Source organism: Syngnathus leptorhynchus, chromosome 1 (assembly GCF_054491065.1).
Source record: "Syngnathus leptorhynchus isolate UIUO chromosome 1, UIUO_Slep, whole genome shotgun sequence".
NCBI lineage: Eukaryota > Metazoa > Chordata > Actinopteri > Syngnathiformes > Syngnathidae > Syngnathus > Syngnathus leptorhynchus.
In genome coordinates, this window is record NC_141195.1 from 5,500,505 (window position 1) to 5,524,668 (window position 24,164).

General features: G+C 42.1%; 2 protein-coding genes and 1 long non-coding RNA gene across 8 annotated transcripts in view; 2 read left to right on the top strand and 1 right to left on the bottom strand.

Moving 5' to 3' along the window:
* The first annotated feature begins 447 nt into the window (after positions 1-447).
* Positions 448-2,973, top strand: LOC147061541 (parapinopsin-like). The gene is made up of 5 exons (XM_085929164.1): positions 448-778; positions 1,486-1,576; positions 1,650-1,887; positions 1,970-2,212; positions 2,286-2,973. The coding sequence occupies exons 1-5, from the start codon at positions 448-450 to the stop codon at positions 2,385-2,387; spliced, it is 1,005 nt and encodes a 334-aa protein (XP_085785290.1). The 3' UTR covers positions 2,388-2,973.
* LOC147061542 (cyclin-dependent kinase 17-like) overlaps positions 2,732-24,164 on the bottom strand; it is a 28,092-nt gene continuing 6,659 nt past the window's right edge. For 2 of the 6 annotated variants that reach the window (XM_085929142.1, XM_085929163.1), the window contains 15 exons: positions 17,295-17,428; positions 13,086-13,211; positions 10,069-10,125; positions 9,872-9,986; positions 9,704-9,798; positions 9,549-9,611; positions 9,348-9,471; positions 8,570-8,690; positions 8,148-8,245; positions 7,894-7,999; positions 7,533-7,575; positions 7,356-7,446; positions 7,198-7,275; positions 6,369-6,490; positions 2,732-5,082 (listed from right to left, as the gene is read on the bottom strand). In XM_085929142.1, coding sequence (XP_085785268.1) covers positions 6,387-6,490; positions 7,198-7,275; positions 7,356-7,446; positions 7,533-7,575; positions 7,894-7,999; positions 8,148-8,245; positions 8,570-8,690; positions 9,348-9,471; positions 9,549-9,611; positions 9,704-9,798; positions 9,872-9,986; positions 10,069-10,125; positions 13,086-13,211; positions 17,295-17,428 — 1,355 coding nt within the window. In that variant the 3' untranslated portion in view covers positions 2,732-5,082; positions 6,369-6,386. Of the gene's footprint in view, positions 5,083-6,368; positions 6,491-7,197; positions 7,276-7,355; positions 7,447-7,532; positions 7,576-7,893; positions 8,000-8,147; positions 8,246-8,569; positions 8,691-9,347; positions 9,472-9,548; positions 9,612-9,703; positions 9,799-9,871; positions 9,987-10,068; positions 10,126-13,085; positions 13,212-13,787; positions 14,091-17,294; positions 17,429-20,854; positions 23,108-24,164 lie in introns of those variants that run through there. The other 4 variants (XM_085929161.1, XM_085929150.1, XM_085929162.1 and 1 more) reach the window with 4 other exon arrangements.
* Positions 13,386-16,805, top strand: LOC147061543 (uncharacterized). Its single transcript, XR_015068112.1, has 3 exons — positions 13,386-13,566; positions 15,957-16,010; positions 16,731-16,805. It is a non-coding gene; the product is annotated as an uncharacterized LOC147061543 (long non-coding RNA).

Sequence of the window (24,164 nt, forward strand, 5' to 3'; positions counted from 1 at the left end):
GTGTTCGGGTTTCAAACTAGGGTTAGGGGTTTAAACCCGCATAGTGTAAGTGACCCAGCTAAGGGCACACACAATCATGGAAAGTGCCGTCTTAAAGGATATTAGGCAGAATTATTGTTCACACAATCCGGATCTGCGGATTTGGTATGAAGCAACTGAATATCATGTTCAGGATCAGCTTTCAGTAGGCTCATTTAGAGAGTAGCCTCTTCTGCAACAGAAAAGCAATTTATCGCCTTTAAGCAAGTTTCTTGATACAGGTGGATACCGAATTTGGAATACGATGATCAGCATACTTATTTTTAGCATAGTTGCTGTTTGGACCCTTGGACATTTTGAATTTGGTCAGACAGTTTCATAGTAGCCAATGGGCTGTTCATGTGAAGCATTTTAACATAGCAGCTAAAACTCTCGTTTTGCTTGAGCACAATTGACCTAAATTACAAAATGGAGCACCTCGACCCCCATGGAAACTTCTCTGTCTCTGGCAGCGTAGCCGATGCAAAGGTCCTCTCCCGGGCCGGCTACACCACACTGGCCGTTATGATGGGCGTCTTCTCTATTTTGGGGATCATTCTCAACATTCTGGTGATTGTGGTGACAGTGAGACACAAACAACTGAGGCAGCCACTCAGCTATGCTCTGGTCAGCCTGGCTGTATGTGACCTGGGCTGTGCTGTGTTTGGAGGTTTGCCCACCACAGTGACCACTGCCATGGGATACTTCAGCCTTGGACGACTGGGATGCATTTTGGAAGGCTTTGCTGTGGCCTTTTTTGGTGAGTCTTTTTCCATTGATTGCTTTATTTGGGAGCATGTGTGTGTGTGTGTGTGTGTGGGGGGGGGGGGGTGTATTTTAAGTCTTAATGGTTTGATCTTATTTTATGTGTATTTAATAAAAATAAAAAAAGTCATATGCATAGGTCATATTCCATCACCAAAATCAGACTAATATTAATATTGAGAAATAAATTTGAGATTTGTTTGAAAACGTCAACATAAATTAATTCTAATTTAAAGATTTGACCTGATTAGGCGCTAGAGAGGTCATCTCAATGATTTTCTTGGGGTTATTTATGTATTCAACAAATAAACAAAGTACCTTTCACAAAAACCTAGGCAATACAATTCTGTAAATTATTTTCTGAAGGTAAATGTCCCTGGGGTCACATTAATCCCAAGGACCAAATTTGTTATTATATTTGAGGACGATAGTAGAGTTAATCTTGAATGCCAGTTATAGACACACTGATAAATATTCATAGGGTAACTTCAATTCTATGTTTACCTGATGGGTTTGTGGATTCTTTTATTTCAATGGTTCTACCCACAGTAGGCTTATTTCTTTAATGAGTATTTCATTCAAAGTTTACTTTACTTAGCTTAATTATTTCTATTAAATCTTTAATGCCACTGCTACAGACACAGTGAGATCACAGTTTTACTTTGCTATGAAGCATTACTTCATTGTTCCGTCCTGTGGCAGGTATAGCAAGCCTGTGTACGATCGGAGTCATTTCTGTGGAGCGCTACATCGTGGTGTGCTATCCGATGGGTGCCGCCCTCTTCCAGACCAGGTAAGCATTGTTATTCTTTTCAAAGAAAGCGAGAGAATTGGTGAGTGCTCAACCATGACTTGCTCCTTCTCAGGCATGCAATCGCAGGCGTGGTGCTGTCTTGGGTGTGGTCCTTTGTGTGGAATACTCCACCATTGTTCGGTTGGGGCAGTTTTGAGCTGGAGGGCATCAAAACCTCCTGTGCACCCAACTGGTACAGCCGGGACGCAGGCAATATGTCCTATATCGTCATTTACTTTTTACTTTGCTTTGCTCTGCCCTTTTCCATCATTGCGGTGTCTTACCTGCGGCTGTTGTGGACCCTCCGGCAGGTGAGGGCTGGAGAATGCTGCTTTAAAAAAAAAAAAAATGTAAGTGTGCAGATATGATCTCATCAATATGTTGCCGTCCCAGGTGACCAAGCGGCAGGTGTCCGAAGCTGGCAGCACACACCGTATGGAAGTGCAAGTGGCACGTATGGTTATCGCCATGGTGCTTGCTTTCCTGGTGACTTGGCTGCCGTATGCCAGCATGGCCCTGGCTGTCGTCATAGATCCCACGCTCAAAATCGATCCTCTAATTGCTACCATACCAGTCTACTTTGCAAAAAGCAGCATTGTTTATAACCCCATCATTTACGTTTTCATGAACAGACAGGTAAAGGACCTGCCATCACATTGACTGAAATATGAAAGAAATCATCCTTATCCTGTTGTTTGTCTTTGTTCAGTTTCGAACGTATGCTGTTCCAACAATCCTGTGTGGATGGAACCCCTGTGCCTCGGAGGCACAAATATCCGAGGTCGAGACAACAGTTGCTTGTGGTCATTAAAACCAAATGGAGCCCTGAAAGAATTATATGCTCACCAGACATATCATTACTTACACCAGGGCAACATATTGAGCTCTGGTTTAGAGCTTTTCCAAATCCTAACAATGTACTGATTGTGTTTCCTCTGTAACAAGGGTAATATTATTTGCAGTGATGTACAATTGCATTGCAACAACCAAAAACTGTTGGTTTTGGCCAGTAAAAATTGGCTGCAGAGTAAAATCCTGTGGATGTAAAAGTCTACATATCCCTGGTTCAATGGCAGGTTTTTGTGACATTAAAAAGATGATATGGCCAATGTTTTCTGCGTCAAAAGATACCCAACAACACGTTAATAACATAACTTTTATTTTTTTAACTTGGTGTACACATCTCTTTTTCTCCTTGAGGAACCAACCACTCTGCACAACCAGACCTTCATCACCTTATTACCACCATTATGGCTTTCACTGGAAAAACACCCCAAAATAATCTTGGTGTATTTAGCGACCCCTTTCCAAATGCCATCCTTTTTTTTTTTTTTTTAAACACGTTTCTATGTTAAACAGCAAAAACATAAACCTCCTTGTCGCTTTCTTTGTCAAGTCTCACAGTTTTATCATTCACAGTCACCCACTAAAAATCATCATTGTCACGCTATTACACCCTACCTTGGCTTTTGTTACTGATTACAGAAATATTGCTATGACTTTTATTTAAGAAACACAAAAAGGGCAGACTGTGAGTAGCTGTATCAAACCTAGACACTTCTCTTCTATATACAAAGTGAGCTATCAACTATGTACATGCTACATACTGCCACACACGCTAGCTCGACGACTAGCCCTGACAGGTGCAGACCTGGGATCGCATCTATGTCCGAATAGATCCGAGGTCAGCGCCAGAAGTGACCGCGACGCCCCAATCAATAGCCGTAATCCATATCAGCGATACAGTACACGTTGACACGTAAGTGTATGAAACGGTTGTGTGCTTGGAGGCTTTCGGCAGCAAGATAAACAAAAGATTATGTCAAGAGTGCTTCAAGTCCCGCAAACTACACTCAAGTTGTGATTTGGTCCCCGAAGCACCGCATCACATTGTTGTTAAATCCTAATTTGGTTGGGATCAATGTGATCTCACATTTCATGCAGACACTGGACTCGTACGGTGACATTTCTTTTCCGGCAATTTCACACAGCGACTGAAAACACAGGCGCGTGCGTGGTGTACACGAGCATGCGTCGAGATGGTTTCGAATATACATTAGGTAGTCCATAGAGTCTACTATATAACAGAAACGGGGAACACAAAGGATTGGCGCGTCATTGGGGAAAGATACTTCATAATAAAGCCTTGCGAGGGGGTTCTGGGCAACATATTCTGCTCGAACGGGGGGGGGGATTCACAGAGGTTCAGCCGCCACCTTTAAGCACCCACAAAACGACACAAGCAATTAAGTCCTGAGCTCGAGGAATGTGCAACACGTTCCCAGCCAGTCGCCAACTATTACAGCGGGAGAGCACAGCAAAGACTGAGAAATACCATTTGTCGGAAATACCATTGCTTCTGAGAAGTACAAAGTAAGATCTTATGTACAAATAGGAATAAAATCAAGTGTAAAAATAGACACTGCACATGGAGCTGGTCTTGGAGAGGAATGGGGCGGTTGAATCATCTACTGGTGATCCAGAGAGGTAAAATTAGGTGCAAAGAACAGTTCAACAACAACCACTGTCATATCAAACACAACACAATAAGTTGTGAGTCAAGGCAAAGGGGGCATCTAAGGATAAGCAGGTGAGGACTTGTACACTTTCTTGAATTCATTCTCCTTACAATTGTTGACTGGAGCTTTATGGTGTTCAAGATTGTAGTGAATTAATATTTTCCATGATTCCATTTTTTTTTTTGGTTTATCATTTAGAGCCATCATCACTCTACGATTTGAGGCGTACTTATAACCCGACTCTGACAGATGAGGTAAAGTACAGTACTGACAGTGTCCCTGACCTTTACCGGACAGTAAGGTGCTAAAATTCATCTCTGTAAACTCGATTGATGCACACGTCTGACTTTCAAGTGAAACAAAAGCGCTAGTATTTGTGTGCGCGTAGAAGCAAGAGGCATGGAGCTAGAGAATGAAGCTTGTGTGTGTGTGTGTTTCGGATCATAGAATAAAGGGCCAAGGTGAGGTGCAATATTTCCAGGCTGAGGCATTTCATGAGAAGAGAGGACAGCTCAGTCCGTTTATGTACAGCAACAGTCCAGAAGAGTGGGAAGAGACTAAAGAGTTAAGGAAGTTCAATTTTGATTCGGGCCACTGTCACTCCTGTGCCTTTTCCACAGTTCAAGTTCTGTTCCGGCCCGCATCAACACTGCCCTCATCTGGAGAGTGGTGGTAATAGCAGCAAGGAGAATCATGAACGCTCCAATTTTCCTCTTTTGTGATCGCACACATTTTTTGAAAAGTCATTTTTTTCTGTGGAGAGAGAGCATCTGGATGTCTGTCGCGTTATTCAGTCCCGGATCTGTTCTTGTTGCTATGTGAATCTTTTTTTTCTTCGAGTGATAGTGTCGCTCCTTCAGTGCGCGAGGTGTGGTTGTCCAATGTATGTGTCTGAAAGGCCTGCTCCTCCGGTCGTGGACCTCCTCACTTCTGGGACCATCCGACGCCATTAGAACAACACACTCTGCCGTCTGCCCTTCCCCTGAGCTGAAAGAGACACAGACAGACATGTTGGGGAAACATTTCACACCAAAACAGTCACGGGAAATACTGGCACTGCACATGTAAACATTATCAGTATGTGATCAAGCACATTTCTGGCTTCAGCATCTAAAGCCTTTTGTTTGCGGGATTCATTTTCGGGATTGGCTATGATGTGGGGATATGAAGCCCATAGACAAATTTGTTCAGGAGACACCTTCAACCTGGCTTTTCGGGCATTGATTGAGTCATCTGAAATAGAGTTGAAGGTTGATTGCTGATAACACTGGATAACAAACTGGAGAAAAAAATATTTTGAGTTCTACTAAAATTGGCATACTGATTCCAGAACTGAAGCCTTTTTTTTTCTAGTTGTTTTCCCCACAGCTTACACTCCAGATAAAATGAGCCGTTGCTATGTGGAAACTTGTTTGTGCAGTTACAAGTGAGACATTGAAATGAGAGGTGTGCGCGGCTCCCGATCTATCGATATTAATGCAATGCAAACATTGCAAACAGAAATGGCGGAAGGATTTGTGCTGTTTTTTTCTCAAGTGAAAGCTTTGAAAAATACTGTATAGTTTTTCATGTTGGGGATTAAAAATGACAACATTTTTAACAATTCCCATGAAAACAAATATCAAAAACAAAGCAATTGCTAACAACTTTATGATATCACAAAATGATCTGAACCAATCATGTAGGATGTTTCTAGTCCTCTTTGGCCATAATACAGAAATCCCTGTGTCAATAAAATACTCACCAGTATCAAATCAAACACTGCAAAAATAAAAACACTCTTTATCTATGCTACTAATTAAAATGTCACTTGCCACATCAGGCCCTTATCTAGAAGCTCAACAAAAAGACTACATCTCTCTCAAAAGAATCAAATGACTCCCCATCAGACTCCTTTCTTTTACCAATAAATGATTGTTTGTTCCTTTCATTCCTGACAGAAAGGCCAGGAGCAGGTTTTCCCTTGAAGAAAAAGAGGATGATGGGCTCAGTGAAAGTTGAAATGTGGGTGCAGGATGTGAAATGTGAGGAAAAGCTCGAGCCCAAAGGAAAAGACAAGACAATGGTTAAGCAGTACACGTGACTCGCCTGCAAGGAAGGATGAGAGAGATTCATTATTTTATCAAATGAACTAAGACGCACATACACAATATGACATGGCAACAAAGAGCGCAGGTGGGAGGGCGGGCGTGGGAAAAAAGGGCAAAGTGACAGTCAAATGGGCGAAAGAAAAGAACACATGATGGCGACAGTGTGAAAGAGACCGTATTTACCAGAATGGTAGCGGCCCCTCAGCCAGTGGAAGTGGAGGAGAGATTGTGACTCTGAGGCCTGGCATTGGCTGCTTCTCTCTGGAAGTACTGCGAGGGAGCGGAGCCTAGCTTATGGGCCATCGCTTTTTAGGGTGACGAGTCGGGCATAAAGAAGTATGCGGAGTTGGGGAGCACAAGGGAGAGAGAGAATATTTAGGAAAAGATGAACATTGCGATAGAAGAGTGAATGGGTGCAGAGACAAAGAAAGGGGGGGGGGGTGTTAAGGACATGAATGAAAGAGACAAACACACACAAATTGTGAATTTGTTGGTTTGTTTGTATGCATTTTCGAGGTAACAGTTGAGCTTTATCAGCCTCCAATGCAAGTAATATTTCTTCACAAATACATTCGTTTGTCATAAATCTCCAAACAACTCTAACATTAAAAGGGTCCATTATTCTTGGAACACGGCCATTTGTAAATACAGCAGGCTTATAAAAAGCAACTAAGAGAGCTTGTCGGCTTCTTTTTGTTTCAGAGACAATCCGTAACTTCTATTTTTTTCTTCTTTAACCTCGAGGGCAACATCTCAGTCATGTTTTACAGGAGCCACTGTTCATATCATAGATTAAGAAAAATAAATAAAATGTTTATTTGTATTATTATTATAAACGGGGTGTGCTGTAAGAGTGGGACATTGTGATTGTCAAGTTTGACCACACAGCAGCATGAAAGACAACACAAAGGAAAGAGGAAGAGGGAGAAAAGGAGAAAGGAGGCCTGTCCTTGTCTTGTTCCTACTAAGATATCCTCACTGTTTGTCTTTCCCTTCTCGTTTCGAGACTTACTTGACTCCGGGTAGACTGAAGATCTCTTCCCTGGGTCTTTCTGGAGCTGAATGCCTTTTATGGAGAAGATTGATGCAGCTGAAAAGAAAGAAGGCGGGTTCTGAGATGATGCAACGCGTACAAGTTAGAGCAGGACTCGTTAGCGGCCGTTGACTCACTGTCAGCCAGGGTTTGAACCTGCTCGCCGAATGTTCGGAAATAGGCGTGTCTGAGCGCATCCTCGGCCGACACGCGCTTTTTAGCCTCAAACTTGAATCACACAGAAACAGATGAGAGATTTTAACGTAATCACTTATAGGTATCATTTTCTACACCAAGGTTTGTATGTTGATTACCTGCAGAAGCACTGAGAGCAAGTCATGACCATCGTTGTCTATCCTAAATGGCGGCAAAGAAGACAGAGGAAAGGTCACTGAGGTCAAAGTCTTATTTTGTGGCGCGTCGATGCTGCGGGCGTGAATTGTGACACTACTGATTGAGAAATAATGACGTAACTGGGGGGGAAAAAATGGCATCAAAGTGGGTTCCCCAGAAGGCACAGTGAGTTTGGAAGACATCAATTTAAAACCCTCCCGCCTTCGAGTCATTCAGAAACTATTGGCACAACATATACTGTAGTGATTTCTTCATTTTGGGAGATCACATGCGAACGCGCCAGATTTTGTGACTCCTCTACTTGTGAGTACGCACACATACCTGGGAGCGTGGTTAACAAGCGGCTCCGCGTTGTATTTAGGAAAATTATACGTCTTAAACTCTTCACTGGTGCTGATGCCAGGCCAGGTCTCTTCTGTGGGGGTGCCTGGGCAAGTTGATGGTGTAGTTTAGTAACAGGTCAACAGAATCATGAAATGTATTTGGCCAGAAAAAGAAAGCTAGTCCACACAATTTCTTCCAACAAGTTGGTAAGTCGAAAACAAAATGAAGGATTTCCTGTTGTGTAGACTCACCGAGGATACGGAATATGAGGTGAAGTTCATCCTCCACAGTGGATCCGGGGAAGAGGGGCCTGCCTGTGATCATTTCATAAAAGATACAGCCCACACCCCTGCATGGCAACACACAAAAACAGAGTGAATGATACAAATAAGTTGTAAGGTGTACACTACAATGCAATGTCACGTTACACAAAGTGAAGAAAAGTCATGCCTGTGTTTACTGTGAATTTGTGAGTCAGCAACATTTTAGAAATGATAATAGTGCCAATTTATCGAGGTACCAAAATGTCATTTCCTACGCCACTCTTGGTTTCAGCAGTAAAGTAAAAAAGCAGGATAGAGTGACACAACCACTTGAAATAATCCTTAGTTTCCTTTGAATGCCATCAATATTAAAGTTATATATGAAGAACAGTCTGTGTGTGTCTGCTCACCACATGTCTATGGGCGTAGAGTACTCAGTGGAGCCTAGAAGCACATCTGGAGGTCGGTACCACAATGTCACTACCTCATTTGAATAGGTCTTTGTGGGGACAGACTTGGCCCGGGCCAAACCTTAATTAAAGAGTGGAAAGTAGCACAGAATAATGGAAGTTGTTGACTTGGTTGTTTCTGCACAAGACAATTTTCATTTCTTTTATACAGTAGTCGAACAAACTGTCAAGTGATTAATATGCATGTTCGGTAAACAGTCTTTGAATGATGTGATATTTTCTCTTGCTTTCTTCTTTCCTTCCAATGAATGGTACAGAAAATGGATTGACTTTGATGAACATGTCATAACAAATTATCACCACCGGACGGCAAAACTGAGTGAACTGTTTCTTGACAGTACTCCAGAGCTAGGTTTAGTTTCACGACAGTATATTCCAGCTGCCATTAGGAAAAAGCAAATGGGAAACAGATATGATTAAAACCATTAGCTTTAAAACGATAGTTGTCACTCAATGAAAAATTACTCTTTGCTCCATATATTTGAGTACGCTACATATTTGAGGTTCGCAATTACAGAGCATGTCCGGTGATGATGGTTTGCGGTTTATTTGGTTTAAATTAAGATGGCAATCCTAACCCCAGTTTACGAGACAGAATATATCAAAGTCGTATTGGAGGAACTCATTCACTGCCAGCCTGGTTAAAAATGGAACTTTGACATCTAAAGCTGTCAATTCAATGAGTTAAACTGTCAATCCAAGTAAAGCAGCACCGTACCAAAGTCCGCGAGTTTCAGTTCTCCTTTCTCATTAATGAGCAGGTTCTGTGGTTTAAGATCCCTGTGGAGAACCTTTCTTCGATGGCAGTAGGCCAGGCCTCGCAACAGTTGGAATAAGAAGATCTGGAGAGGAGATAAGAGGAATGTAATCGCATTCAGCGGCAGAATTGGCCTTAGTATTGACCAACCAAATGACATACCTTGACATTATGTACACTCATTATGCTCCCACAGTCGTCCATGTACTGCTTCAGATCTTTTTCCTGATTGAAACAATGGCAGTGTTGACGTTCAGAATTTTAAAACACATAACATTAATATGACCTAGTGCACACATCCACATCCACACACTCACCAGATACTCAAACACGAGTGTCAGGCACTTGTCAGTGTGGATAATGTCATGGAGAGTGACAATATTGGCGTGCTTCAAGTCTTTCAGGAGAGACACTGCAAGGAGGAGACGAAGAGAGTGACAGGCGAAGCCAAATAGCAAAGTGAGCTGAGAAAGCAGGTGTCAAACCTTCTCTGATGGCTGTGCAAGGTGCACCTTCTTCGTGCTCCAGTCGGATCTCTTTCAGAGCCACTAAGTTGTCGGTTAACTTGCTTCGTCCCTTAAAAACGGTAGCATATGTTCCCTGACAAAATATGCAAAAGTACATTGAATGGGCAGAAGGAATATTGAGAATTAGACGGCTACAATTTGGATTCTCATCTCACCTCGCCCAATTTGTCAAGTTTGATGTAGGTCTCGAGTTTCCCGAAGCCAATTTCAGACTAAAAGAGAAGACATTCGGAAAAATAAAGAAATGTGATTTTTCTGTCACGATACATTTGAATGTTTACGTTTCGGTATTCATTCATTCATCCGTCCGTCCGTCCGTCCGTCCGTCCGTCCGTCCGTCCGTCCGTCCATCCATCCATCCATCCATCCATCCATCCAGCATATCTTCACAATAATTATGCTGTTTAATTTTTAACCTTCTAGTACAAAGTACATGATAGAATACTAATTCCCTAATTAAAAATAGCTATATTGCATTTTTTGGGTGTTCTTTGGAAGATGCTGGAATGAATTCATGCATGTCCTTTCCATTCATTTCAATTGGGAAAGATCATTTGTGATACAAGTGATTTGGGTCACAAGCACAGTCAATGAACAAACTCTATTTGTATCTCAGGGTACACCGCTGTATTCTTCAAAGAACATCTTTCCACATTAAGATGCAGTAAATGGCCAGTTGCCTTTTAAGAATGTATACTTAAGTGAGTGTGTGATCAAATCCTGGTAAAAAAAACAATGTTCTAATCTGGCCACGCTCAATGGTAATACATTGCATATATCAATATAGGCAAACAATCATCGTATCTAAATGAAGAAAATAGAGACGTATCATGTATGTCCTCTGGTTTTGAGGTCATGAATAATAGATGGCTGCAGCTATGTCATGCTGAGATACCTGCAGGCCTGCCAATGTTTATCCAACTCACCGTCACTTCCCCTCATCTGTCTGTCAATCTCTGTCAAGGCCGTTTCAGGTATGTTTTTATCATTTGGATCCTCTGAAAGTGACACACCTCGCAGTGTTGAAAACCATGGGCACATATTAGGGCACAAACCGGCAAGGGTGGGGCGGGGTCCCCAGTGACCGAGTAGGCCGATGAAACCTAATCTCCTCAAAGGCGTGTCTAAGACACAACTCCAAATGTGGAGGTATAAGCCAAACACATATTGCCAACAGAAGCAGCAGCACCTAGTAGGAAACAACATCCTGCCGCTTGCCCATTTGAGTCTGCTGCGGCTCACCTAACTCGAACAGACTCAATTTGTTCTCTGGACTCAAGAGCAAGCATCTGTATTTCAGAGCACATCTGTGTGTGTCGCCCGCATTCTTTATTGGACTCTTGTGAATAATTGATGCTCAAAGGTGACATGCATCGAAGAAATCTGATAGCAAGCACCGTTGCTTGAATTACAGTGAAGAAAGATCTGATTACGCGACACCTGATACTTGCTGGTGGTTTTGGTAACAAAGGACGAGCGCACTCCAAAGTCCATGGGCCATTACCATTTGTGCGCTTGCCATTTCCGGACTTACATTTACTGATCACAAATGTGACCTGGCAAGCACGCCAACCCAAGAGCTGTATACAATTTTAAAAAATCTGCTTCTACCAAGACACTAATAAGTGTCATGATCGATGTTTTTGTGGATTTTGTTTTGATGAGGTTTAGTAGTTTTTTTTCACGTTTTGTCATATTTTCTCTGGCCACGTTCAAGTGACTAGGGGTTAACATGCTTTTTTGGCCATAGTAGAATAAAATGTATTTGCACATCCACTTCAGTAGGTGGCAGTGAAGCGCTACTGTTTTTGTTTTTTTTTTAATGAAAGCAAATTTTGTTTTTCAGACTAAAAAAATGTTTTGATAGTTAAGTTCTATATATTTTTTCATTTTTCATTGTTTGCTTTAAGGTTATGCAGAGATGGACAAATTACAATATTTATAATTGCGGCGGCGAGTTGGAGGAGGTGCAAAAAGTTTTCTCCTTTCTTGGAAGGGGGCGTAACAGAAAATAACAGAGAAGCACTGTGCTAACCTGTTAACTTGGTCTTTAGCATTGCAGCAACTATGACCAAATATCTACCTCAGGCAGAGGAAAAAAAAGCCAATCAGAGCCAACAACCTGAGATAAATCTCCAAACCAACAACATTCAGTGTTGTAATAACATTCCGAATAAGTCATGGTACCAATATAACGGGGATTAGTGAGATGAGGCTACATTAAAATCTTGCTAGCGCTTTAAAGACTCTCTTTGATTAGTCTGCTTTCATCCCTCCCTGCATCTTGTCTTCTATCATCCTTTCTTGAAGGTGCCCTGGTGTTTAATCCACGCCGACCGGGCCCGGCACATCTGCTGAATAATTGATCCTCTCGTTACATCACGTATAAACAGCAGCCCGAAATAAGTCAAAGTCGTTCAAGAACGCACGTCATTGAGGCTGAGAAACGTCTCATAGGCACATCGGCGTGCCACCTTCTCATCCACGGTAAATCTCCCGTCTTCCCTGCAAAACTCACTTTAAAGATCCTTTCCCTTTCATCTCAGTTAGGCTCCTGCAAAATAGCTGCGTCATTAAAGCGCTTCAAGTAGCGAGCCGGCGGCAGGCCACTGGCCTTCCTCGACAATAACAGCATAATGGATGATGGAGCACAAAACCGAAACCTTTCTACTTTGGTCGAGAATATCAAGGCTATTGCTAAAATGGAAATCAGGGTGATGATTCTGTTTCCAAGTAAATGAATGGAATGACAGTCTGTGTCTACAACACCGACAAAAGGGAGCAGCATTAATTCAGTAGCAGCACAAAGGGAGACTCTGCATATTCATGAATATTTTCAAATTTCTCCCCATCCTCCACCACTCTGTAACTGTAAAGCAGACCCCTCCTACTCACCCCCTTCCCATCCGTTCTTACCCATAATGCTATTGGCCTGGCTACGTAACACTCATTCATCTCCTACTGAGCCATTGTTAAGTGCAAGTCATAACTCAGTGGGCATTTAAAATGAGAGTAATCACCGTAATCATAAAAAATAAAACAAAACAAAAAAAAAAACACACATTTGGTCATGGATGTGCCTGAGCAGATATGCATAGCAGACCAAAAGCAATATGCAGCTGCTTAGCATACGTACGTACAGATGCAAACACACAATTCGCTCAGTACTGACCAATGAAGCGCGTCGTAGCCTGCGGCTCATGGGCTTGTCAAAAGGCGGGCTGTTCATCGCAAACTTCTCCAAGTAGCCCTCCGGTAGCCTGATATCAGCTGGGAGAGACAGACGTTTGTTTATGTCCTGAAAGACAGAGACAGCATTTTGTGAATGTGCCATACAAATAATTAACATGAAAGAAAAATGATATCATCTTTATTCAAGTGGATGAGTGAAAGGGAGAGTGTTTTCATCAGTTCATCACAGTTACATAAGGAGTGAATGAGTGTTATACATTAGAGACTTAAATGTAAGGCATTGAGTGACACGGGTTTCGTATTTGGCTTCTTTTCGTTGACATGGAAGAATGGAATATTATCATATCAAGAGTCAAATCGTTTTTGACCCATTTTTTGCTTCATTTCATGGAGATTGTGTTGCGTCTTTTGGTGTGTTTGTCATTTTTTCACGAGTGATTAAGGATATAGCGAGCGTATATGTGAGTATATATTCCCTGTATATCTGTGTTGCGCCACCATTTGTGTACTTCTAACATTCATTACAACAACACTGGTAGCATTTAGCCTTTCAATAGTGATTGGACTTAATTATTAGTATTGAGCTAAATAGAATTGAATATGTTACATAGTTGTTTAAAATAAATCAGCGCTGGCAAGTCAAAGCTCATATGGCTCATATGTCGAGAAATATTTGAGTTACCTGTATCTTAATCCACCCCAGTCCGAGACAAATAATGGCATTTATACAGTAGAAAATGCCGTTTTCCTCCTTTTCAACCATCCAACTTATCTTCATATTGCTTCCAAATGATAATGATCTGATGCTGTTGGTTATTGGCACCAACACGCATTGTATTTTGGCATTGTTTGCAAGCACGCATTTGGCTGGAGCGCCTTACTGCTCGCTAATGTTGTCATCAAAGCCAGCGAAGTGAAAGCGACAGCTGAGCATAGAGTGGCCTCAAAGCGGCCTCGGAAGGCTCCGGGCCTAGTGCATTCTGGTTGTTGGAGGCTTTCAACAATTTCAGCTCCCTTTGATCGTTTTTATCATCTCGAATTGATCTGAAACAGAGACAGGCCATTCTAGTCTGCATCCTTCCTTGGAGGTCAACTTGCAGCAGCTCATTACAGTCAATTCCACTGGTACCATCATCATTTATGAATGTGCATGCGTCGCAATAAAAGAATTTGAGACAGATTTTCCAGTTACACTTTTGGCGGAGCCACAAAGTTCCAGACCTCATCTGGAACACATCTGTCTGGCCTATTTGTGGAACTCCTCTCACTGTCACCTTTCCCTTGTGCTAAGTGCTGCATGTGCGTAAAATCTGATGAGAATCTGTCATCGATTTGGGTCAACTGTTCTGAATGAGCATATTTATATGACACTACTCAGCTATACATTAGATGTTTCATTTGCTTTTGTTTACAAATTCAGTACCGGATCTATACTGCACATCTTGGGTGAATATTTAAATCCATGAAATGAAAATAAATATTTTGCTCAAAGGCAAATGTGCATGAAGCCGGTTTCCCACAATGTGCAACTTCTATGTGGTATAGATGTAGGATGTGTGAATTGGTAAGGTGCTGATCACACGTTGTTTCCATGGCAGCGGGGATGGCTGGCTGGCATATAGTCCCAGCAGCCTCACAATGTTTGTGTGTGTGTGTGTGTGTGTGTGTGTGTGTGTGTGTGCGTGTGTGTGTGTGTGTGTGTGTGTGTGTGTGTGTGTGTGTGCATGCTCTATATGTGGTATTATATGTTTAAATGAGAAGCAAGAGTATCCGTGTGTGCAGGAAGATGTAAGGGCAAAGGGTTTGTAGTGTTTGCTTACAAGCTAGCCTCATTACAAACAGACATTACAAACCAACCCATCACACACCCTTAGCAAATACACTCCCGTGCTGCGACAACATCAGGAAATGTTCTGCGGAGTACATCGGAACAGAGACGGAACAAACGAGCCGTAAACACGTCCGCTGACCGGCTTTCACCTGGGTTATTCCCACAGTTTAAAAGAGGCAAAACACGGCGCATGAACACAACAAACGCATGACTGTGACATAAGCATCCCTGAAAATACCCTTCCGATACACACAGCGCTTTAAATAAGGCCGTTTGTTGTACTCAAAGAGTAAAAATGGACACAGGCTCACAAAGAACTAGACTCATGCCCGTTTTTAACTCACTGCTATTGAGTGACTAAAGATCGGCACGTGATTATGCGTGCAAGCCATACTCACAATGCAGAACAGCTCTAGTAGCTCCCTCATTGTCCTCCTTAAACGTGTCCTTCTATAATGCACTCACACATGCGGGCGCGTTGCCCCTTGCACATCTCGCTGCTGCCACATGACTGCACGCACACAGCGAGCGAGACCGCCGTGCCATCCACATGCTCAGCCGGAGAGGGAGAGGGGGGCAGGACTAAACGAGGAGAGACGGAGGGAGGGAGGAGGAGAGGAGTGGAGAGGAGAGAGGAATGGACAGATTCCTGAGAGAAGGAAGGCACATTGGGGGAAGGGGGAATGGAAGGGGGAAAACTGAGAGAAGACATTGTTTTTCCCCCCATCTCTCGTTGCCATCTTGTCCTCCATTTCTCATTGTCCCTTGCATTGGCTGCTTCATATGTCTGTCTCCAAATGACTTCACAAATCAGTGCTGTTTTGATCATTATTTGCTGCCCCTGAGCGTTTCTCCCTGTCACTTTGCGCCCCCTCCTCCTTTGGCTCTTTCTGGTAAACATGGTCTAAATGAGTCTTTTCCACTGTTCACAGCAGGCAAAGACAGCGGCTGCGTGTGTGTCGGAGGCATTTGCCACGATACTGCTGTGCTCATCACTCTCCGGCTTCTTTCTTTTAACAGACACGCCGAGACGACCACGCGACGTGAGCACCTAATCGTATCTACAGCTGACAGGTATACTCTCATATGCCAGAGATGATTCAGCATGATCAAGAATAAATCCTGTTTGTGTTCTGTTGTTGGAGTGTGTGTACCTAAAACATGGCATCATACAGGCAGGATCAAAAGTGCGTATTTATTATGGCGTCTCTTTAACCAGAGGTTGGGGTGGTTGAGCCATTTAACCCCAAAACTTGATGCCTCATTTTAATAAATGCATTTGATACAATTCCGTCCAGGAAACTTTGTTTGGGCAGGTTGGAAATATCTTAATTTAATCAGAGATGGTGTCTTTAAGTGTATTTTTCGTTCTAATTTAAATATTTTTTTCTTTTTTTACTAGCACATTAGATTTTGGGGATGATTTGACTTTTTGTTTGTTTTGTTTGACCTATAAAAGCTTGTGCAATACGGAAGCTACCATGCGTTATAATTTCTTGCAATGACGCTTGAGTGTACATTGCTCATTTTTTGCTTTAGATTTTTCCATACTCATAACATTTGTACTTAACCATCCAACAGTCTATATGTTTGCTAGTTTGTATTGTAACAGCTAAATAGGCACTCATTGTTTCATTGCACGTGTATGTTGCACAATCACAATAAATGTAACCACATAGGGCAGAAGGATGGCAGATGGAGCTTATCTATTTTGTGATTCCACTTGGGGTTTGATGGCAATGTGGGTTTTGGTACAGTCAGTCATTAAATAGTCCGTTTTATGTACGAACACAGTGGGGGTGCACATCTGTTTGGTAGTCCATCTCTCAACCAAGATGTAATCCAGCGTGAAGAGGAGAGAACCACCACTGACTCAATGGAAGCAGATGTAGCAGGTGAGACATTGAAAGTAAAGCCAGACTTTTTTGGTTTGCCCACGTTTTCCGTCGCGAACACTCTCATTTTAACATAAAAATCATCTGAGTCTATAATGATTACATGACTGTATATTCATCTAATAAACTCTTATCAGCAGATTTTATTTCCAATATTTGAGAAATTGAATGATGTAGTTTTTGAGTTTTTCTGTTTATTTTTCCAATTTTCCCAATGCATGGGTTTCAATTTTACGTGGCTTTTTGCTATTCGTGGCCCGGCAAGAATTTCGACAATATTTAGAAAAGCATTTTTGTCAAACATCTGGTCAAGAAGCACATGTTTTTGTGCCCCCCGCCCCCAATAATAGTGATAAAAAATTGTGACCTCTTTGTTTTTTAAAGCTACCCGACTCTGACACAAGGCCTTGCGCTACTGAACCCAGACATGTGCCAGGTACACTCATTGCTTAACTTCCTGTACCTCATTAGAGATGCGTCGATGGTTGTTGTTCCTCATACGGACTCTTACGGGACTCTGGACCTCATCGGATGACGTTCCAGAAGCCTGGTCACTCTCTCCATCTGAGCCCATCTTCACATTCTCATGGACGATACCTGCAACAGACAACATGTAAAAGATTGCACAGAAAGACAAACCAACATTAAAATAAGCTTTTTAGCTGTGAGGTGGTCAGAAAATGGAGTGCATCGCGGTCAGTGCTTCGGGTGCAAGCCAAGTGAGTATAAATTTCCGTTGGTAAGATGAGGAGATCAGAGATCGATATTACCCTGAATGCAATGGGAGCTCTCATCTATGCCTGCTACCCCCCCCCCCCCCCCCACACACACACACATCCACACCCTGAATCCATCTGATTAATGAATCACGCTGCAGCAGGCATGGCTGCCTCCTCCAGAATGTAATGTATTAGTAAATGTGTGTGTGTAGCGAAGGGAGGCTCTCTCATGAAGATCTGTGATGTCAGAACGTGTAGAGTTGCAGTTGTTTATATCTGTGCTACAAGAAGCGGCTTTGGCTGCTTTGAAGTCAATTATTTAAGCTCACAATAAACACTGCACAGTGTGCTCACCACGTTTTAAACTATGTACAACAGGGACACGAGCAGTGGTGTCAAACATGCGGCACGTGGGCCAGGATTGGCCCCTGAGGCAATCTAATCCGGCCCATGGATATGGAACACATGAACTGCAATGTTTCATTAAAATTAATTGTTGGTACTCATTTTGATTTGAAACTAGATTTGACTATTTTCCAAATATACTTGTCATTCTTTAGAAACTAAAGATGGCAAGAATTGGCATCTTGTTTTTTAGCTTATTAGGCCATGAAATTACTGGTCTGGCCCACTTGAGATCAAATTGGGTTGATTGTGGCCCCTGAAGTAAAATAAGTTGACAGCCCTGGACTAGTGTGATAAAGCAGCAGCGAGAGGGAGGATGATGTCAGTGGCGACATAAACGGATGTGGTCAAGAAAATCATGTCTGCAACAAATCAGCCATGAGACAGATTGAGGGCGAGACAGCTAAAGCGATTTGTTAGGGTCAGCTGTGGAGTGGGACACCATTTTCTGAGGGTTTCTTTTTGGCCATTCGAGGCTTGTGGTCACATTGTCAGGAATAGAAGTTGGATGCATCTTTACTCCATAATGCTTTTAGGTAATGCTAACAATGTGCTATAGATGAGACCATTAACATCTTTAGTGTAGCAAAGTTATAACTGTTTAAACAATGGATATTTTAACACAAATTTTGGAGCAACATGTCGACAGATCTAGAAATTCTTGCGGAATACCTTCTTTATCCACTGCGAAGAATTATTGATGTGATTGTAGCTTATTGAGTTTAGTTATGTTACCATTTATTGTATCACTATATTGCCCCCAGGTGGCCAATATGCACAAACTAGGAGGAGCAGCACAATATCCACTGAAATGACACAGAAAATGTGGCAAAAACGGTTTCACTGTTTTTATTGTTCAAAAAAAGGATGCTCTCTAAATGGTTAGCTATTACTGTTTACAATTTCACTTCCAATGGACTAAAAGCACGAGAGAGGATACGCTTACAGAATTGAGTTTCTTCAGAAAGCTGAGTAGGCAGTATTAATATCAGGCATTAGCTCTCGCCACCTCCGTGGTGAAACATTAAACTCAAGTTAACTGACACCCGAGTGAGAGACAAGACATTTAACCAGGATTATCTACCTAATGACACACGCGCACATAAGCACACACTCAAAGGGAAAGCACCTCGGGTACAGGTGTTTGTTGCATATCTGGAAATGTTGGACTGTATTTGTGTAAATAGTCAAGCGATGTGGGTCAACGAGATAAGCTATCTTATGCGCAAGGAAAATTCCACCAGTTGTGTCCCAAAACAGTGGGTGAGATCGTGCCTTTGTCGCTCCTGCAAACAACTTCTGTAACCATAGCAGATAGTAAACGTCACAAGAACCTGCAGGGTTGCCTGTGTGGGGACTGATAAGGGTTATTGACATCCCACTATGGACATTAGCGTGCGGGCCTCTTCTTAAACCACTTAATGTCAAACAACTAAATATCCTTTTCTTTGTTTGAATACAGATACTGGCATGGTCTCGCTTTAAAAGGTATTTGAAGTACCGTAATTTTTGGACTATAAGTCGCAGTTTTTGTCATAGTTTGGGGGGGGCGACTTATACTCAGGAGCAACTTATATGTGATTTTTTATCTACAAATTTTCAAAATTCAAAAATCCGCGATGTAGTGAAACCGCGATAAACAAACCGCGACGTAGCAAGGGATTACTGTCATTTGAACTGCAAGTGACGTCACCCGTGCCGCGCAAAAGTTGTTTACATAAAGGGCAAGGGATTTGATCACGGAATGACGAAGATGACGAAGGGCCCCACGTACTACCGGCATCATTAGCGGCTTTGTTTGTAAGTGACACGGAGGACGAAGAGTTTGAAGGATTTAATGATTTGGAGTGACACAGAAGGTTTGAAAAACTATTATGGCTTTTACGCACGCCCGGTCCTTCTTGACGGGAGCTCTCTTTCACCTCCTGGTCTCTAAGTTGCTCGAGGGTATTCTGGTAGGATTTCCAGTTACTGACCACATACAAACCATTACCATCTGTTATCACCATACTTTGAACCGAATCATCCTTTTAAGCTCCTTTGGCTCCAAAAGTGATTTTAACCTTGGGACAGAATGGCTTCTAAATTTAGAATAGTGCTGCTGCAGTCATTGTGCTGACAAGTAAATGAGTGTTTAAAATATTCAAAAGAACTTGAATAACTCACGGTATAACCAGCCACACTCTCAGGAAGGAGCCTACTTTGGCTACATAGGAAGAATATTTTGGAGTGAATTATTTCAAGTTAAAAAATAATCACAAGAGAAAGTGATCCATAAATTACACAATTCCTGTTTGATTGAATTCATTGATTTCCAAAAATTCACAGTTTACCCGATAATAAAAATTACAATTGGACTCGTATAAAATTGTGACAGTGCAGTGAGAGGTGTATGCGGCTCCCAATAGGTCAGTACTTTCAATATCTACAAACAGAAAGCTAGCATAGTAGGAATTAAGTGGATTAGTGCTGGCTTTCCTCTAAACCATGTAACTATGGGAATATCGTGATAAGTTATTACATTTTATGCATTTGTTCAATTTGAAAAGCTTGTAACTATGGGAATATCGTGATTATTTTGTTTTATGCATTTTGAGGAGCTTGTAACTATTCTTCTTTGTGTTATTCACATTTAATATTTTTTAAGAAAACAGGATACCCCAAAAACATGATGCGATAGAGAAAAAAAAAAATCTGTTTTGAATTATGCCCCTAATATATTGTTATAAACAGTCAGACCAAAAATGGTGCTCCTCAGCATTATTGACTCAACCTCTTGTTAGGGTACAACAAAGGTTTTTATATAATTTCTAACGAGGAATTCCAAGAACTGTGGTCATCCAATCATCATTCCTCCATTGGAGGAGAGCAAATCAATAATAGAAACAATGACACTCACCGATGCGGCTTCCCGGAGGACGGCATGAGTCAAGCACCCGGAGCATACGGAAGGGTGACATCCTCAACGGTGGCTCTCTCTCTCCCATTCTAACCTCAACCATCCGAGGGTCTCCCACTCGAGGGCCACTTGCAGGACACCCTTTGGGGTTGCCTGGCACATCCATTGCTTTGTTTTCCAAAGTCCAAAATGAAAGTCCCACCCAACTTCAGTCTAGATCAGTTGGACAAAATCCCCAATTCCTTGGTACTTACAGGTGAGGGAAGCAGTGAAGAAGCTTTCCGAAGGGTGGGGTCGAGAAGGGGGGGGGGGGGGGGGGGGGCAAGACAAAGTGAGTGGTCCTTCCGCGATGCAACAACTCCCTCAGCTCTTACTCTACTTAACTAGTTGCACCGTAGACACTCCCTTTCATACTTCCCTCCTTTCCCCCGCAGTCACACTGTCTGCTGACTAAGGAAGGTCAAACAGTACAAGCAGGCGAAATGCTGCAGAGACAGTCCGAAAAAACATCAGCGGAACAAACATGACAGGTAATTTTCCCTCCAAACTGCCACGTCATCATAAAGAGAGACTTTTCTTAACCGGGTCTTCTCTTCACACCCATGCGGCGTTATCATTTGCACCATGCCGAGGTCCCGCTCTTCTCCGTCACGTTTCTTTTCCTCGTCCTCTCTCTATTCATCGCAGCACTGGAGTCAGCCTCTCCCTCTTTCCACTCCCCTCGCTCGATGTCTTCCTCCTTGCCTCTGGCGTTCTATCAGAGCTTTCACTGTTGTTAGTCGTCTGGCTCCCTCCCTTCACCTTGCCGATACACTCCCTCCTCCCTCTCGAGTGATACCAATCTTTGGCTCTCTCTCTTTTATTTTTTTTTTTTTCCATCTCAAGCACTCTCCCTGCCTGCCTTCCATCAGTCTGGGTCCACAAACAGTGTTGTTCCCGTTCAGGGGGAGCCAGCGCTATCATTTATTCTGCATGATCAGCCTCTTTATTGCAGCATCTCTGCATCATTGTTTGATTCACTTTCTCTTTAGAGTGCAGAAATTAAAACACTTTGCAGTGGCACCCCGCCCCCTCTCCATCTTTGCTTATCTTCCTTTCCACTTTGATCATTCTCATCTAATCCTCCCCAATGGACCTGAAGCGCAATCCACTTGCAACGAGCGTCCACGTATACATGCCCAGCCCAACATGTGCTACTGTGCATACAGATATTGTGTGAGCCTGTAACAGCATAGCAGAGAATACAAACAAGGAGGAAAAAAACGCATTTCTTGTTATTAGGGTTCACGGGAAGCCGACAGAGGTTTGGTAGCGTGAGCAGCATAGTAAAGATCCATTTCTATTTCTGGTAAGAACATGATAGTGAAGTATAAGTAGCTGGTCATGTTCTCAATTAACTACAAAAACAAGGATAAATAGAATCTTAATAATTCGGTTCTCGTGTTATCAAGAAAACGCTTAAATTAGAAACTTCAATTTTCCTCATGATGCATTTTGAAAAGTTGATGTACAGTAAATTCCATCACCAACTCTATGTTAACAGAACACCTATAACATGTATGTTGTTAGCAAGGAGTCTGTTGACTCAAATTCTTCGGAGCGATTTATACTCCGGTACAAAAAAAAGCTTAAAAGTTCATCTACTCAACAAACTCGATGCTATTGTTCTTAAATCCAGTCTGCAGTCAACTATGCTGGTGCAAGCAAACGGATGTGCCGGGATATCAAAGACAGCAGTTAATGCAATGCTAATGCACATGAGAGAGAGAGAAGACATTGGCATCACATTTAAATAAGCAGCAATTCTCAATATTATCCTTTCCTCAGTCAAACAGAGAGGAAGGAATGTTGACTAATTTGCAGTGCAGGTACTTTAGATTCGACCCACTTACCAGACAAATTAATCACAAACCCATTAGAAGCACTCTGGCGGATGGCCAATACGACAGTATACATACAGTAAAACATATATGCCACAGTGGGGACCGCTTACGTAGATGAAAAATGTATTTATATTCACTTCATTTATATTCAAGTTAGCAAATGACTGAAGGAGGACTTACATCTCTTCAGCGCAGCAAGAAAACGAGATTGCATCATCGCGTGGTTCTTAAAGGCTGTGACGTGCTCTGACTGCCAAATGGCAAAGTGAGTCAGCGAGACCCACCGTCAGACCAGCACACATATATATGCACACACATATCTTGTCAGAGTTTTAATAATAGAGTAGCATTAGTTCTGGCTACCGCATCATACAAGATCCTTGACTTTGCTCCCTCAGAGACTTCACAGAATGACGTCATGTAGTGCGCAACTGTTCTGTATGTTCTGTTATTGGAACATGTGTTTGAACTTTTCAGTTTAAAAATGTTTGTGTTGTATTTACCAAAACAATCAAAACTGATGGGTCATGTTATCAATAATGGTCAATTTTGTTTTGAAAATCTGTTCATTTTACCGAGATAGATATTTGGATTATTGGCATTTGTTATCATTCAAATAGTCATCATATTTTCCACTTTTTGCCTTCTGGGATTTGCACTTCAGTGGCCACTGTAATTTACGCATATCATGCCAAAGTGACATAAAAAAAATTGCTAATTACTTCCTTGCAGGCACCATTCTATTCATTGCTACAATCCTTGCATGCACAAGGCTAGTTTGGATGAAATGAATATTATTGTAGTCAGTGTGCAGTTCACAAAATGCAGCAACTAATATGATTCCACTGTGAACGGAACACTCTGATACCACTGATGCCCTTCCATCCTCTTAATTATTTTAAGTCAGTTCTTCTCACCATGTCTAAATCCTCTTTTCCCTTCCTTCAATTCATGTCAATACATGTTAGCCCTTCTGTCACAGTGCCTCATTGAGACCCCCGATAGCCATCAAAGAACAAAGTACAGGTTTACAAACATTACAAAATTACGACTAATAGAAAGAGAGGGAGGGAAAGTGATTGTGTGAGCATGTGTTTGTGTATGTTGGATTAAGGTCATTACAGTTTTATCTTTCCACATTCACAGTAAACACTAGATGGCCAAGAATAGTGAATGGATATTTTATTCCTGCTTAAAACCCCCACACACAAAAGAAAAACGAAAACAGCAAACCTGGCAGTAACTGAAACTACACATAGAAACTTCACTGTAAATTTAGAGACATTGCCCAAAAACGAAATATATTGAGGGCAATATCAATGGCTATCTTATCACAGTAATCTCCAGATGCTGTGGAAGAAAGAAAATGCTCGCAACAGGCAGTTTAGGGGTGACATCGCAGCAATCGGATTGGGTGCTCGAAATTG